The following is a 16,075-nucleotide window of genomic DNA, read 5'->3' on the forward strand; positions in this document are numbered from 1 at the left end:
AAAAGGGAAAAAATTACTCTCCATGCCTCTAAATATTCCTCTGAGTTGATGCACAAAACAAGTAATCTCACAAGAAAAAAACACTTGCATTGTGGCAGTAATTATGATTATAATAAATTCAACTTATGTTGTCCCTGGATAAAAGAATTTTGCATAATCATTGGCTCTTTGCATACTTAACTCCTAAAACCTATTACTTGACATTTGCATTAGTTATAAAATACTTTGTCATCAATAGCATTTTGTAGTCTTACATGGATATTTCTGTTCATTCTCTCAGAACAACTTCCAAACTTGAGGGATTTCAAATGAATGATTGAGTGATATGTTTAAAAGTAAAAACCAATTATTTCTGGTGGGACAATGAAAGACTATGATAATAGCCCCTACCAGGCAAGAAGCTATCAAATTCCTCATTGAGGCCCATACTTCTAAAATTGAGCTGTTTCTTATGGTTACCTAGCTATCCATTAATATTCAGAGAGGAATACCAAAATCATTGGCAACCATATTTGGATATAAATGAAAGTGTGGTTTTTAACTGACAACGACTACAGCAACAAACTACTGAGGACATGTCCTTGTGCTTGGCTATATTATACCTCTAGGGCAGATTCCTTCTGGTGGAGATTTGAATGAAAATTTTTCCAATCTTCTTTTGCAGTTACAACTTTGGCCTGGATGCCATCAGCTTTCTCTTTGGTCAACAGAGTACTCAAAAGCTCTCCTTTGGACAGCATCATGTTTAGCTTGTGCTGTCCGTTTTCACTTTCTGACAAAAATTCCTACAAAAAAAAAATGCTAAGATTAGGCATGATAAAATGCTCTATGCTTTAAAATACATTGATTTTCTACTTCTTTCTTGATACACTCAAAGAGAAGAAATAAACCATTTTTCATTTCATATATTCAATCATTAAGACTCTTTTACCCTCTTTATACATGGGAATAATAATCTTATGCACCTGATATGCTTATTGTGAAAATTAAATGAGACAATCTGCCTAGGGTGCCCAGGAACAGTGCTTACATTATATAAAGGAACTTTTATTAGTCCCCACATCCCTGTAAGTATATAAAAATAGCACACATTTGGGTGAATGGACTAGTTTCTCTTCACAAACACAATTAATTGTTTCCAGCAAGGATTTATTTGAAATTTGAGTTTCTTAAGCATGACTTTAATATGCTTATAAAAAGATCTAGAGGCACCTTTTTAATTCACTTAAGCACTGTTATTAATATTAATTGTTGGCACTCTTACCTGTATTTTCTGAAGATTTGTTGAAACTTCATTAATATTTTGAGGTATATCAAAACATTTGGCAGTAGTGATTTTTGCATTAACCAACCACTGCTGGAAATCCTTGAAGGCTCTTCGAAATCGTTGCTGTAAAATCTGTTCTCTATTCTGACAGCCCTTGGATGCTTGCAAACAAAGACTAAAACCATGATTTGGGAAGGAAACCATGATAAGGGAAGGAAAAAAATGATAAAATAGATTTTTAAAAAGTTAGAATCAACAATTCTTAGAGTATGCAGTCACATTAAGCAATGTAGTTAATGACTAACTTATTGTACCTTAAAATAAACAAACTTCTGGCTGCTTATTTGTATAAAAATATTTTGAATACCAGTAAGGTTCATGCTCACCAATTATATTCTTTAATCAGGCTAGAAACTTTTCCACTGTATGTACTCAGGTCTCTGGAAAATCGACAAAGTTCATTTAGCTGAGACTTAAGATCCTCTGTTTTAGGCTCTGCTTTTTGTAGGGCATCCAGTATTTCCTATTAGGAAATAACAAGACAGCGAAGCAGTATTTAAATTAGGTAGTTTCCATATCCTCACACTATACATTCATAAATCATATTATAAATTATTAGTATAGAAAGAACCAACATAATAAGTTCAGTAAAGAAATACATCTTATTTTTAGGATTCCTCACTGCAAAAATAGCCCTTGGCTTATTTGCATCTTTTTCTAGGCAAAGATAGGCACTCCAGTACCAAATGTTGCCAAGTAATCAAATGATCAGGTGGTCAAATAAAGTGTGACAGAAAAGAAAAAGAGAAAATAACTTAAATTGCTTAATAATAGTTTGACTAGGCCATTGGAAGATAGGTATATTGTTTAAAGGTAAAGAAAAATCATTTGAAAGCAAGGTAATACTGATTTTGGATTATAAATATACATAGCAAGTGATTTTACGAGTATATACAGTTAACTTTCACACTAAAAATGTCTGATTTAACTAGTAATTCATTCATTTCATAGTTTTATTCACACAGTCATCAAATATTTGCTAAATGTCTGCTATGTGCAAGCATTTTTCTGGATTTTAGGACCCCCTAAAATGACTGAAAATATGAATCTTATACTTGAAGAGCACTCAATTTAACAGAAGAGAAAGACACATGAACAATCACATTACTGTGAATATCTAATCCAAAATAAAGTCTTGAGGGCAGCCCTGGTGGCGCAGCAATTTAGTGCCGCCTGCAGCCCAAGAAGTGATCCTGGAGACCCGGGATTGAGTCCCGCATCGGGCTCCCTGCATAGAGCCTGCCTCTTCCTCTGCCTGTGTCTCTGCCTTTCTCTCTCTCTCTCTCTCTCATGAATAAATAAATTAAATATTTTTAAAAAATAAAAATAATAAAGTCTTAAGACTGTCAAGTACATCTCTAAAATCAAGGCCATGATCCCCTGAATTATACAAGGTGCTTTTATGGGATTGTCACAAGGAGTAAATGGGATCACACAAGTACTTAGCAGAATCCCTGGCACACTGAGAAATGCCTAACTAGTAAAAACAGCAGGTAAACGACATGCAAATATTTAAGTGGGACTCTATAAATAATGGTATTGCCACAGTTAAAAAAGAAAGAAAGAAAGAAAGAAAAATTAATTGAGGAGAGCCAAGAAGATGAGTGACTACTCAGATGGCTGTTGGTGTTACTATTTGTGTTCTCAGATTTTTATCTAGACATGGCCTAGATTTGTAGGAAAACCACACCTTTCAACAAGCCAGGTCTGTGTTGCATTCCTCATCCTAGTAAATGGCTCCACCGTCCTCCCACTGATCTAAATCAGAAAACTAAGCTACATTTTGGCCTTGCCAAGAAACAAGAAACAATGAGGTCCAGTCTGTTCTAAGTCTTAGCTTTCTTTCAGTGACTTTTTTCCCCTCTGCATCTTACTCAGTCTCCATTCACACATCTGTCATTTCTTTCTGGAATGGCACGATGTCCTCTCAATTTGAGTCCTGTTCTCCAGTTTTCTCTCCTGTATTTTCTTGTTCCCCACTAATTTTGGATTCTGGGACTGTTCCTCCACCTCACCTATCTGGTCAATTTGTAACAAACTTCAAGATCCTGCCTCCTTCCCACCTCGTGGTGGGGGCTTCTCACCTGAGGACACACAGCACCTCGTCAGCTCATGACAGTGGAGCATCCCCATTGGCTTTGAACTCACTGGCCTTTCCACCTAGACTGGGATTCTGAGAGAGGGATAGTGTTCTCTTGGTTTTAAAATTATTTATCTTAGTGTCTGGACTAGGGAAGACTAAGATATTTTTATTTGCAAAATTCATAATAACTAGAAAGCTTCTCTCTGAAACTCCAAATGCTAAACAAACTAGTAGCTACTATTTTATACCATATTGTATCTTTTATTTAAGGAAGAGCTTAGTAAAAGCTGTAGAAACTTACCACATACCAAAAAAAGTAAAAAACAAAACAAAAAACCCACCAGAGATTCAAATAAGTCACTTATAAAATAGAGGATATCAAAAGAAAAAAGCTTCAGATCAAAATTTTACACTAAATAAATTTCCATAACTTCATTACAAATTAAATTGTTTTAATAGCGTCTTTCATTATATAAACATCAGGTTACATGCTTCTGTTTCAGTTAAGTCCTGGAATGCATTTTTCCCTTAGGTTTTAAGTTAAGAAATCGCCTAAATTTCAAACACTAATAACCCAATGGATATTAAGAGATGAATTTTACAAATACAGCAAACAAGATTTTTTGCAACATGACTTTATATAGTTTATAGATGGTGACCCATTTTTACATTTTGAAATATTTCTTGGGTATTATCATTTAATTGCCAAAGAGAAAGTAAATACTTGTGAAGCTTTATGACTTATGATTGTCAACAATGATAAGCCCTCTGTAACAGCAAAACAATGCTATAAGAATCCTAACAAATTCATTATTTTATAACATTTTTCCTATGTATTCATTGTAATGGAAGTATCACCTCCATTTAAACATTTAAAAAATTTTTTTACCAGCTTTATTGAGATATAATTGACATATAACATTGTGATAAGTTTAAGGTATACAGTGTGCAGGGATGCCTGTGTGGCTCAGTGGTTGAGCATCTGCCTTTGGGTCAAGGCATGATCCTGGAGACCCAGGGTCAAGTCCCACATCAGGCTCCTTGCATGGAGCCTGCTTCTCCTCCCTCTGCCTATGTCTCTGCCTCTCTCTGTGTGTGTCTCTCATGAATAAATAAATAAAATCTTTTAAAAAATTAAGGTATATATACAGTGTGCTTATTTGATACACTCATATATTGCAAAATGATTACCCACCCCAAGATTAGCTAACACTTCTATCTCTCATCACATAATTACCATTTCTTTCTTATATTATCAATAAAAATAAGAGAAAAGATGAGCATTGGGGGGAAACATACTATTGTCATCAAAAACATGAGCTCTGGAGCAGCCAAACTTGGAAGTAGATCTAAGCAGAGGACCATCATCTCTGAATTGCTAGTAAGCTAAAAGCCCCCATTTACTTTTGCATTATCATGTGGATTTTTTTATAGTTTTCACTTATAATTTTCACTAGCAGTATCCCTAATGCAAAAATTAATGATAGTTCAGAATAGTAATATAATTTAAATATCATCAAATCTTTCTTTTTAAAAATGTCACTCATATTAATGATAGGAAAAGGAAGAGAAACAGAATTAAAAAATTATAACTGATTTTTTTTTATCGGAGTGAATAATACTGCACATGGAACAATTACCAACTTCCTTGTCTCCTTTTTACAAAATTGCTTTCTACACTTTATTCTAGTGTTTACATCTAAAAGACAGGTCAGGTATCGGAAAAAAAACAATAAGCTAGAAACACTATAAATAAACCTAAAGAGATAATAATAAAGTTTTATTTCATGGTATACTACATTTGTTTGAAATACTTGATTTAAAACAAGACAATGTTGGAAATACTACATGACTTTCTAATTGGCTGAAGCTATTTTGAAATGATTATAACATAAATAGAAACAGAAGTTTACTTCGCTGAAACTTCCTTTTAAGGACATCCATGGTTCTGAGTGTTATAAAACTGCAAGTAACAACAGTGTTTTGAAGACACCATTTAACAGTAAAAGAAAGGATTTCAAGCTTCTACTCTTTCTTCACTATCCTTTCTACACTTTGTTACATTCATGTTCTGAAAGAGCTGCCATTAGTTAAAAAAAAAAAAAAAAAATCTGGAAGGCAACCCGAAAGCATGACACAGGGGTTAGGCTGACGGGTTAATTCAGCACAGCTGTCAAAATCACCTCTAGGAGAGCTAATCAGGGTGAAAACTAATAATTGTGTTTTAGGTGATTACCAAATGCTTCTTTTTAAGCTATAAGTTCAATCATTTAATTGTAGGAAATAATTCACTGGCAGAAAACCAGCTATGACTCTCTGTCTATTTATGCCTCTACCCACAGGCTAGTTTTCAGGCTGAATGGCTGAATACAATATTACAGACTCTTACACCATAAGAATGAAAGTAAAATGTCTGCACTAACAAATGTTTCCTACAGTAAATAATAACTAACTCCTTCTCCCCTACATCTTCAGTTTTACAGTAGTCTGACTTATGAGCAAAAGGAAACAAGCTAGATTTGAAAATTTAGTTAGGTAAATAGTTATTTCTTTTAAGTCTAGAGGTTGCATGTTTTTAGTGAGCAAGCATTTTTTTTTTTAAAGCAACCAAACAAAATTGTTAGCATAACCACAAACAGAAGACAGGAAGCCAACTTACTTGTCCTTTCTGCCAGCATTCCACTATCTCCTTGTCCGTGTTCTTGCCTTCCAGGAGAGCTAACTGTTGAGCCCAAGTTGTCAGAAGGGCGCTGAACTGCTCCAGGGCCTGCTCCAGTTGAGCCACCTGGCCTGAGAACTCCTGCTCCGAAAGGGCCATCTGGCTAACCAGGTTCTCCAAGCTGGTCTGCGTTTGGACTACACTGTCTTCCCACTGCTTCCAGTCAGCGCGCAGGGCCTGCATCTCCGTGTCCACGAGCTCACACCCACTGGCACTTGTGTTCTGTTTCACTGTAGGAGCCAGCAACTCCACTCTGCTTAGGCGGCTTGCACCAATCTCTCTGGAATCCATCAGCTCCTGTAATGGAATATCGTCATGGCAACCGAGGAGGCTGTGAGTCACTTGGGCTGCAAGTTTACAAATGTGTACAGAGGGGGACCCTGTCCTGCTAGGAAGTTTTAGCAAGTGTGCCACAAGGACCGGAATCAATTCATCCGCCCACACTTAAGTTGGAATAGTGGAGTTATCATCATGAGTGCTGAGATTTGTGGCTAAATAAGCTGCGGAATCTGTGACATCCTGGAACAGACTAGACAGGGACCCTGAAGTCAGGCATTGTTTGAATATGTGAAATTTTTTTGATAGTGATATAAACATTTGCTTGTACTGTGTTTCTCCTATAAATATGCAAATCTATATTTCTCCCTATGTTCACAGATGAGTGACCAAGACTTGTGCCCTGCCCACGGTCTCTGCTCCATTTCATCTTCTTCCAGAAGATGGTGGCTGAAGTCACTTCTATGCTGCAAGGAATCAAGCCACGCCATCATCACCAAAGAACTAGTCCCACTCAATTCCAAACACTTCAGTACCTTAAACATTTTTATAGTAACTAAAATGGATAATTCAGAGACCTACTTAGTCAAAAGTTCAAAGTAACTTTTAGACTGGGCTTATTTATTGCTATTATTTTTACTTTTAAGAAGCTTACCAGAAATTTAACAATTTAGGTATAGCTTTTAGCTTAAAGCACACAAGTACTCTAAAGGAAAAGATAAAATATGCATTACAAATTAGGTAGTGACATTTCTTTCTGAGAACAGATTATCTTACTGTAATTTGTCTCACTGTATTCATCATCTGGGTGTTTATATATTTACATATCTATTGCTCAAGTTAGGATTTAGATAGTATTAATGCAAAATTATGACTTCCGTCCTGGATTAAATAGAAGGAAAAGAGGATTATTAGGGAAAAAATTTCAAGATGAAAATCAATTACAAATTAACAAGTGTACAAAAAATAGGAATGTTAAGTATGAAGCATGTTAACTAACCTACAAATATAGTTCGTATTTCATTAGATTCTCTTGAAATAAATATACTTTCTCAAAATTATGTATAAGAGCTACATTTTAGTATAGATCATTTAAAAGTATTTATACCATAGTCCAAGGGGAAATGACATGAATCTGACACATAGTTAGCATTTAATTTGTATACCCATTCTTTCCTCAGCAGCAGGAAAATAAGGCAGGATACTCTGCCTTATTTATCAGTGTATAAAGTAAGTAGAGATTTGGGGAAGAAAACAAATAATAGATTTTTTTTTAAATGAGCTATGTCTAATTATTGGATTTAAATATTTCTAATTTGCCTTTACAACTGATTTCAAATTTGGAGTTTAGAGAGTATCAATAGTCAAAATCAGTTTCCAAAATACTCTCTATTTTGCATTATCTTAGTTTTCTTTGGCATAAAATGGGACATTTCAATATCTGCAATCACTAATTCTACTCATCCAGATTTTGAATAAGAATGTCATCAATTTTTAAAAGATTTTATTCATTTATTTTAGAAAGAGTGGACGAAGGGGCAGAGGGAGAAGGAAGAGAGAGAGAGAGAGAGAGAGAGAGAGAGACAGAGAGAGAATCTCCAGCAGACTTCCTGCTGAGCATGGAGCCTGATGTGGTGCTTGATCTCACAACCCATAAGATCATGATCTGAGCCAAAACCAAGAGACAGACGCTTAATCAACTGAGCCACTCAGACATCCCAAGAATGTCATCATTTTAAAGTATTTGAAATGACTTGTATTTGTACTTTCTTGTTTTGGATTTAACTATTTAAAAATCTCATATGCATAACACACCCTTATACACGCACATATTTGGCTCAAAGTTGTCTCTTCTTGGTGGTTACTCTTGGGAGTGGGGAAGGACAACACTGAAAGATAGAGGAGGTGATTATTTATATTTCCTCCAAGATCTCTCCTCACCCACTCATCAGCCTCCAGGAAGATTTGACCTGGACTTCACTTTCTCCTCCCTAATTCCAGTTTCTTCCTGCCAGCTACTTCTCCATCATTTCCCATATTTTGGGAAGTATTTTATCAAGGTATTGCAAAAAAAGAGCATATAGTCTAGACCATCACTCTTTGCTTCTCCTATACTGTCACCCCATAGCAGTTAAATCACTCATTTACCAAATCTACTGAATTTTCTTACTAAGTGTATTCCATGTGTCAAACATAATGCTGAATGTTTTGTGTGTGTGATCTAATTTAATCCTCAAAACCTCTTGGTGAGGCAGGTACTATTGTTATTAATTTATCAAGGAAGAGGTTGAAGCTCAAGGACATCAAGTGACTTGCCCAACACAGCTAGAAAACCAGTAGTCACAGAATACAGCATTGGGGTCTGTAGAGCCTAAACTCTAAATGTATAGTGAGCTATTATTACATTTAATGTATTTTTTTTAATTTTTTTTTTTTTTTTATTTATGATAGTCACAGAGAGAGAGAGAGGCAGAGACATAGGCAGAGGGAGAAGCAGGCTCCATGCACCGGGAGCCTGATGTGGGATTCGATCCCAGGTCTCCAGGATCGCGCCCTGGGCCAAAGGCAAGCGCCAAACCACTGCGCCACCCAGGGATCCCGATTTTTTTTAAAACATCAGCCTGTGCATCATTGTTTCCAACTACACAGCAGGCTCCTTGAGGGAATGAATAACCCTGGTTGAATAAATGGATAAATGGACAGATGAATAAAATATCAGTGAGGAAAAATGTATCAAAGAAATATTTTAAAGAATCACACACTCTGCATTACTTGCCATCATTTGTGGTTTACAAATCAAAACCACAATGAGATACCACCTCACACCAGTGAGAATGGGGAAAATTAACAAGGCAGAAAACCACAAATGTTGGAGAGGATGCGGAGAAAAGGGAACCCTCTTACACTGTTGGTGGGAATGTGAACTGGTGCAGCTACTCTGGAAAACTGTGTGGAGGTTCCTCAAAGAGTTAAAAATAGATCTGCCCTATGACCCAGCATTGCACTGCTGGGTATTTACCCCAAAGATTCAGATGCAATGAAATGCCGGGACACCTGCACCCCGATGTTTATAGCAGCAATGTCCACAATAGCCAAATTGTGGAAGGAGCCTCAGTGTCCATTGAAAGATGAATGGGTAAAGAAGATGTGGTTTATGTATACAATGGAATATTACTCAGCCATTAGAAATGACAAATACCCACCATTTGCTTCAATGTGGATGGAACTGGAGGGTATTATGCTGAGTGAAATAAGTCAATCGGAGAAGGACAAACATTGTATGTTCTCATTCATTTGGGGAATATAAACAATAGTGAAAGGTAATATAAGGGAAGGGAGAAGAAATGTGTAGGAAATATCAGAAAGGAAGACAGAACATAAAGACTCCTAACTCTGGGAAACAAACTAGGGGTGGTGGAAGGGGAGGAGGGCGGGGGGTGGGCATGAATGGGTGACGGGCACTGAGGGGGGCACTTGACAGGATGAGCACTGGGTGTTATTCTGTATGTTGATAAACTGAACACCAACAAAAAATAAATTTATTATAAAATAAAAAAATAAATAAAGTGATAAAACAAAAAAAAAGAATCACACAGAAAATAAGAATTTCAAAAGATCCTTTATGCAATTATCTCCTTTAAAACCTACACAGTCATTGTAAAATTTAAATAATACTTTCTAAGCACCTAAAAATACCCTCTTAAAATGTAGTTATTACTGTTATCATCAACTAGTATTTCTAGGACTTTTATATTCTGATGTCTAGGGATCAGAACATATGTGAGTCTTAAAGTCCTGACCACAATTATACTAGTCATTCCCAACATTTCCTCGTCTGTAACTAAATCATTTAGAATTTCATCATTGCTTAATTTTTAGGTTAAAATATGTTATTGCAACCTAATGGGGAAATTATTGCATTTTAATATTCAAATAACTAGAAATATACTTGTTCCACTTTCTTCAGATACATGAATTTCTATTTTTTAAAATTTACTTTTATTTATTTATGATAGACATAGAGAGAGAGACAGAGAGAGAGAGAGAGAGAGAGAGGCAGAGACACAGGCAGAGGAGAGGGAGAAGAAAGCTCCATGCCGGGAGCCCGACTTGGGACTCGATTCTGGAACTCCAGGATTGCGCCCTGGGCCAAAGGCAGGCACAAAACTGCTGAGCCACCCAGGGATCCCCATGAATTTCTATTTTTAAAGTTCTCCCTGTGAGGAGTAAACTAGGCGATAATTTTAGTGTCCTTTAAAGCACTGCCTTCCATTATGTTGTTGTACTGTTGAGTAGGAAAGCAGAATAAAACATCTAGCACAACGTTTCCAAGTTACCGTTCAAGTAATTTAACTAAGTTATGTACAAACTTAGTTACTGAGCTGGAAAATAGTATCTGGCTCGGCCAGCCCATCAAGCTGGCATATATTTCATAGTCTCCCCTACTATGGCCATAAGCACATTGCATGTGGAAGGATATATACACGGACAATATTCCATTTTACTCACAGGTATAAGTGTTTTGAATTATTTCCCCCTTACTTATGTTTATAATTTATGAGGCGCAAGGCAATAACTATCAACAAATAGAAAATAGGAAACATTTAAAATAAATCTTATCTACAGAATCTTCATCACAGATACATCTTACTGAAGAACCAATGAAACAATGAAGTTATAATATCTGACCTTGATTTTAGATAATTTCTTCTGGGTGGCTGATGAGTCTCCAGACATATCTGACCACCGATGAAGTTCCTCCTTTGCTGAATGGAGCCAATCTGTGAATTCTTGGACTGCATCTAAATACATGAGATGGTCCTTCACAATCTCTTCCGCCTTCCTCATTTTTTCCTAGTAGACAAAGAAAAGGCTACTGTAACAGCAGGCATTATTGAGAATATTAAATCCAACAAAACAACAGGTCTCTTAAGGATTTCAGAAGACTTCATTCCTATTATTGAACTTTCTGTTTATATCTTAACATGAAAACATTAAATCTTAATTAGACTGAAAGACTTTGAGGAAGCAACCAATTCCTTTAAATTTATTTTTGTCTAGGTTACAACAAAATCTATACTGAATGAAGGTTTACTAATATCCCTCACTAATAATCCATTGAGTAATAATTATTATAATAACTATTCTTATTATTCAGGCAACAATACAGGATATTATTACTGTGTACAGTATTATGCTCAGCACTTTAAATGCATTTGCTCATTTACTACTCACAACATCCCTGTGATATATATACTATTATTATCACTATACTGTAGGAAAGGACACTTACAGACATTATAGAAGTAGCATGTCCAAAGTCAGACATCCTAAAGAGAGTCAAAGCCAGAATTCAAATTTAGGTCTTTTTGACTCCAGAGTCATAGGGCTTAACCATTATCAATGTAAAAATTAAGATATACTAACACAAATGTTGAAGAAAATGATAGCGTTAAAAATACAAAGATAGTTCCCAAAAGGAAAACTGAGAAAAAGATGTTGTCACAAAGTACAAAAAAGAAAAATCATGGAGAAAATAAACATTCAGAGAGAACTAAAAACAATCTTGGTATTACATGAAAGAACCTATATGTGGAGAATTAGGATAGGAAAAGGTGGTTTATACTGCAATGAGAAATACACAAAATACATTGTACATGATTGAAATCTGGGAGGTAAACAGACTTGCATTTAATACAACAAATATAAACTGCAATAAAAGAAAAGGAACAACAAACACTGGCATTTATGGCTCAGTCTTAGAAAGAAAAGAAATGGACTAAAATCCTAAGTGAAGAAGGATAAAACACAAAGAATAAAAAATAATCCTAAAACTGCAAAAAGAGGAGGATTCATGAGCATCCACAGGCAAATATGATCTTCATGTAGCAACTGTTCACTAAACGTATTAATACTTTAAGAGCAACCAGGTCCCCTATAACTCAACCTGTAGTATGTTCTGCTTTTGTTTTGTTTTTGTTTTGTTTTTTTAGAGAGAGAAGGAGAGAGAGAATCCCAAGCAGACTCCACGCCCAAAGTGGGGCTTCATCTCACAACCATGAAAGCATGACCTGAGACAAAATTAAGAGTCGGATGCTTAACTGACTGGGCCACCAACGTGCCCTGAAGTGGTAATATATTCTTTTCCTGAACCTTAAAGGTTTTTTTCTTCAATATAAAACACTAACCTTGGAAACAGTGATTATGTCATTAAACTGTGTTTTCAGTTCCTCTTGAGCCGTTTCCTTGAAAGATTCATTCTCTGTCTTCTGGTAAAGCTCCCTGGATTTTGAGGTGAGGTGCTGCAGGGCTCCAGCATGATCTTCTGCCTCAGATACTATGGACTGGAAGTGATCCAGAAGGGAAAACTTCTCCTTCAGACCTGGCTGCAGTTGCAAGGGATGCTCTACTTTTTGATCCACCAATTCCATCCACTGCTCCAACTGGTTCTTCCATTCTAGATAGTCATTCCATTTGCTAATCACAGACTCCAAAGTGCTAGAATTAATGTCACATATTACAAAAATAAGCTATCTTGTCATCTCTACTGAAACCAAGTATGAGGGCATTGCATACATGTAAGCTGTTTGACTTGAATGCTATTCTGTGATGAAAACACTGATTTTAAGTGCAGGGAGAAAGACTTCCTCTGACCCATAACAGTTTCTTCAAATGAAAAAAGTCTATGTCGAATTTGAAGTAAGGTGGTATAGTCATATAGGCATCTAAAGTTTGTTTTCCAAATGCTAATTGATCTAAATAAACAAAGTTATATGTTTTGTTTTTAAAACATCACTGCTGGGGCACCAATTACATTTTAATATATATCAATTCTTAATTTTCCTGGACTCTGTTTACCCCTTATTCAAATCAGTTGATAACTATTATTAACTAGAATTCAAAATTTAAAGAGAAAATTTAAAAAAAAAACTAAAAAACTAAAAAAGCAAAAAAAAAAAAAAAACCCAAAAAAAAAAAAAAAACAAAATTTAAAGTATTTTTTTAAAAGATTTTATTTATTTATTCATGAGAGACACAAAGAGCACAGAGAGAGTGGCAGAGACACAGGCAGAGGGAGATACAGGCTCCCTGTAGGGAGCCCGATGTGGGACTCAATCCCGGATCCTGGGATCATGTCCTGAGCGGAAGGCAGACGCTCAACTGCTGAGCCACCTAGGTGTCCCTAAGGTATTCTTTCTAAGTAAATAATATCATTACACTGATATTCACTTAAGGATGTATATGCATAGGCTTAGTGCTTCTGAGTTGAATGTTGTGAAGGAAGAAAAAGCTTAATGTATTTATAAAAACATAGTCACGTTGGTCATATAAATAATAATCAAGTAAACAGCTCTCCAGATTATCAAGTAAAAGGCTCTTCACACTGGTATTTTTTTTAAAAACTTCCATTATTTAGCTTTATAAACTATTCTATTTATTTATTCATGAGGGACACACAGAGAGAGGCAGAGACATAGGCTCCCTGCAGGGAGCCTGATACTGGACTCCATCACAGGACCCCGGGATCATGACCTGAACTAAAGCAGACATTCAACTACTGAGCCACTCAGGTGTCCCTACAAACTATTCTAAACTCATCTTTGGTGACCATTCTGAGCATCCCATGCATATGACCCTATTATCCTGGAGTATTATCTCTGGTAAATATACTTCCAGCATCTCCTAAAATTGTCCCTTTTGCATCAATATTAACCTCAGCATAAGTGCCTTAAAGTGCTATCCTTTCCTCAAAGAATTTACCAGAAAGTATAAATCAATCTCACATCTCCAGAAGCAACCCCAGAAGCATCATCCTATAGTCCCACAGTGTTGTAGTAATGCAATCTGAGTCAGAGTGTTTTAGGATGCATGCTACCCTAGCCTCTGACCACTTTGAAGCAAAAACTACTTTGCTTTGGTTAATTATTTTAGCTTAACAATTAGAGCACCACTACTGCTCAATATGTGGTTGTCAAATTTAATTTCTTGCTGAAAAGGAAGAATCAAGGATTTGAATCTGCTTCTTATATTTAATGTTTTATTCCAACATCCCAAAACAATTCACCCATATTCTTATTCGCTTTTCTGGAACTGGCCCATTGCCAAGCACTGGGAGTTAGTCCATGCTCCAGTGGTCCATGCTATCAGAACCACGGGATCTGACTTTTTTTCTTTGTGGACCATTATGAGTATTATTGGATTCAAAGTCCTGCTGACTTTAGGAGTCTCCACCTGTGTTCCCTATTTAAAGGAAATAAAACAAAACAGAATGAAGCTTCCAAAATTTTAGTTGTAACCATGCTTCACTGTTTACATTAGAGTGGATAATCGCAGAGCTGTTTTGTTTTGTGCTGAATTTTAATCTTTTCTTCATCCATTTATTATGCTATTCATTTATTTATTATTAAACACAAACTTCTTCAGTGACCTAACACTATACATAACTTTCAGAACATGGCATGGGAAGGTAATTTAGTATAATTCTGACTGAGGGTCATTTGTCCAACCAGCCAGCCAGGTTACTTGTGGATTCTTGGAAAAGAGAGGAAGGTGGAAAACTCCCACTCATAAATGTAACAGCAATAAGCAATAATAAGCAATAATAACAATAAGCAATAATACCTGGTGTAACAATAAGTATCTTCTCTAATTGCTCCAGTGCCTTTCAACAGGGGAACCAGGGAATCCTGGGTGGGTTGATTGTTGGCTGTGAGAATGTGCTCACGCACTGCAGGATGTAAGCTCTCCTGGCCTCACTCACTAAATGCCAGGAATACAACCATTGCTATGATAATCAAAAACCCTACACATATTTCCACAGCGCCTTTGTGGGTGACATGACTTCTGGTTGAAAAAAAACACTCATAGTTAAGCTCCATAGTTGCTAACAAATTAATTTCCCATGTGTTCCTTTAAAAAGGGAAAAGTTATTAAAGGCTTGCTTTGATTAATTGAAAGGTGGTATCTTACTGAGCCCATGTCGTGTATAAGATTCCATGAGAGGGATCCCTGGGTGGCGCAGCGGTTTGGCGCCTGCCTTTGGCCCAGGGCGCGATCCTGGAGACCCAGGATCGAGTCCCACGTCGGGCTCCCGGTGCATGGAGCCTGCTTCTTCCTCTGCCTGTGCTGCCTGTGTCTCTGCCTCTCTCTCAATCTCTCTGCCTCTCTCTCTCTCTCTCTCTCTGTGACTATCATAAATAAATAAATAAATATTTAAAAAAAAAAAAGATTCCATGAGAAATATTATGGGAGATATAAATATTACACACCCACCCACCACACACACACACACACACACACACACACACACACACACACCAAACAAGCAAACAAATACAACTGTCTTTCCCATTACAGAAAATACAATCCAAGCAAAGACAAGAAAGCATACAACTAGCTAAAATAATATGCTTGGTAACTCTACCACAAGATACACTCTCAGCATTGTTCCATCATTTTACTAAGCCCAGTAGGTTGCGTGTAGGCAAATAAACACTAAAAATAGGCTCTGTACCTCTGAGCATGTATGGAGGAGCTCATGATGTCAGCCCACACATCTTTAAGGGTCTGTAGTTGAGTCTGAATCACCTTCTGACCTTGTTTGTTGCTACTTCTCAAGGCCTGTTCCCCTTTGCCAATGGCCATGTTCAACTTAACTTCTCCTTCACCT

General features: G+C 36.4%; 1 protein-coding gene across 16 annotated transcripts in view; it reads right to left on the reverse strand.

Moving 5' to 3' along the window:
* SYNE1 (spectrin repeat containing nuclear envelope protein 1) overlaps window positions 1–16,075 on the reverse strand; it is a 450,580-nt gene that overhangs the window by 213,442 nt on the left and 221,063 nt on the right. For all 16 annotated transcript variants that reach the window (XM_041744182.1, XM_041744178.1, XM_041744179.1 and 13 more), the window contains 7 exons: window positions 15,920–16,075; window positions 12,594–12,903; window positions 11,095–11,259; window positions 6,070–6,426; window positions 1,654–1,790; window positions 1,265–1,442; window positions 603–785 (listed from right to left, as the gene is read on the reverse strand). The exon at window positions 15,920–16,075 is cut by the window's right edge and continues 17 nt beyond it. In XM_041744182.1, the coding sequence (XP_041600116.1) occupies window positions 603–785; window positions 1,265–1,442; window positions 1,654–1,790; window positions 6,070–6,426; window positions 11,095–11,259; window positions 12,594–12,903; window positions 15,920–16,075 (1,486 nt within the window). The remainder of the gene's footprint in view (window positions 1–602; window positions 786–1,264; window positions 1,443–1,653; window positions 1,791–6,069; window positions 6,427–11,094; window positions 11,260–12,593; window positions 12,904–15,919) is intronic.

Source organism: Vulpes lagopus, chromosome 2 (assembly GCF_018345385.1).
Source record: "Vulpes lagopus strain Blue_001 chromosome 2, ASM1834538v1, whole genome shotgun sequence".
Classification (NCBI taxonomy): Eukaryota; Metazoa; Chordata; class Mammalia; order Carnivora; family Canidae; genus Vulpes; species Vulpes lagopus.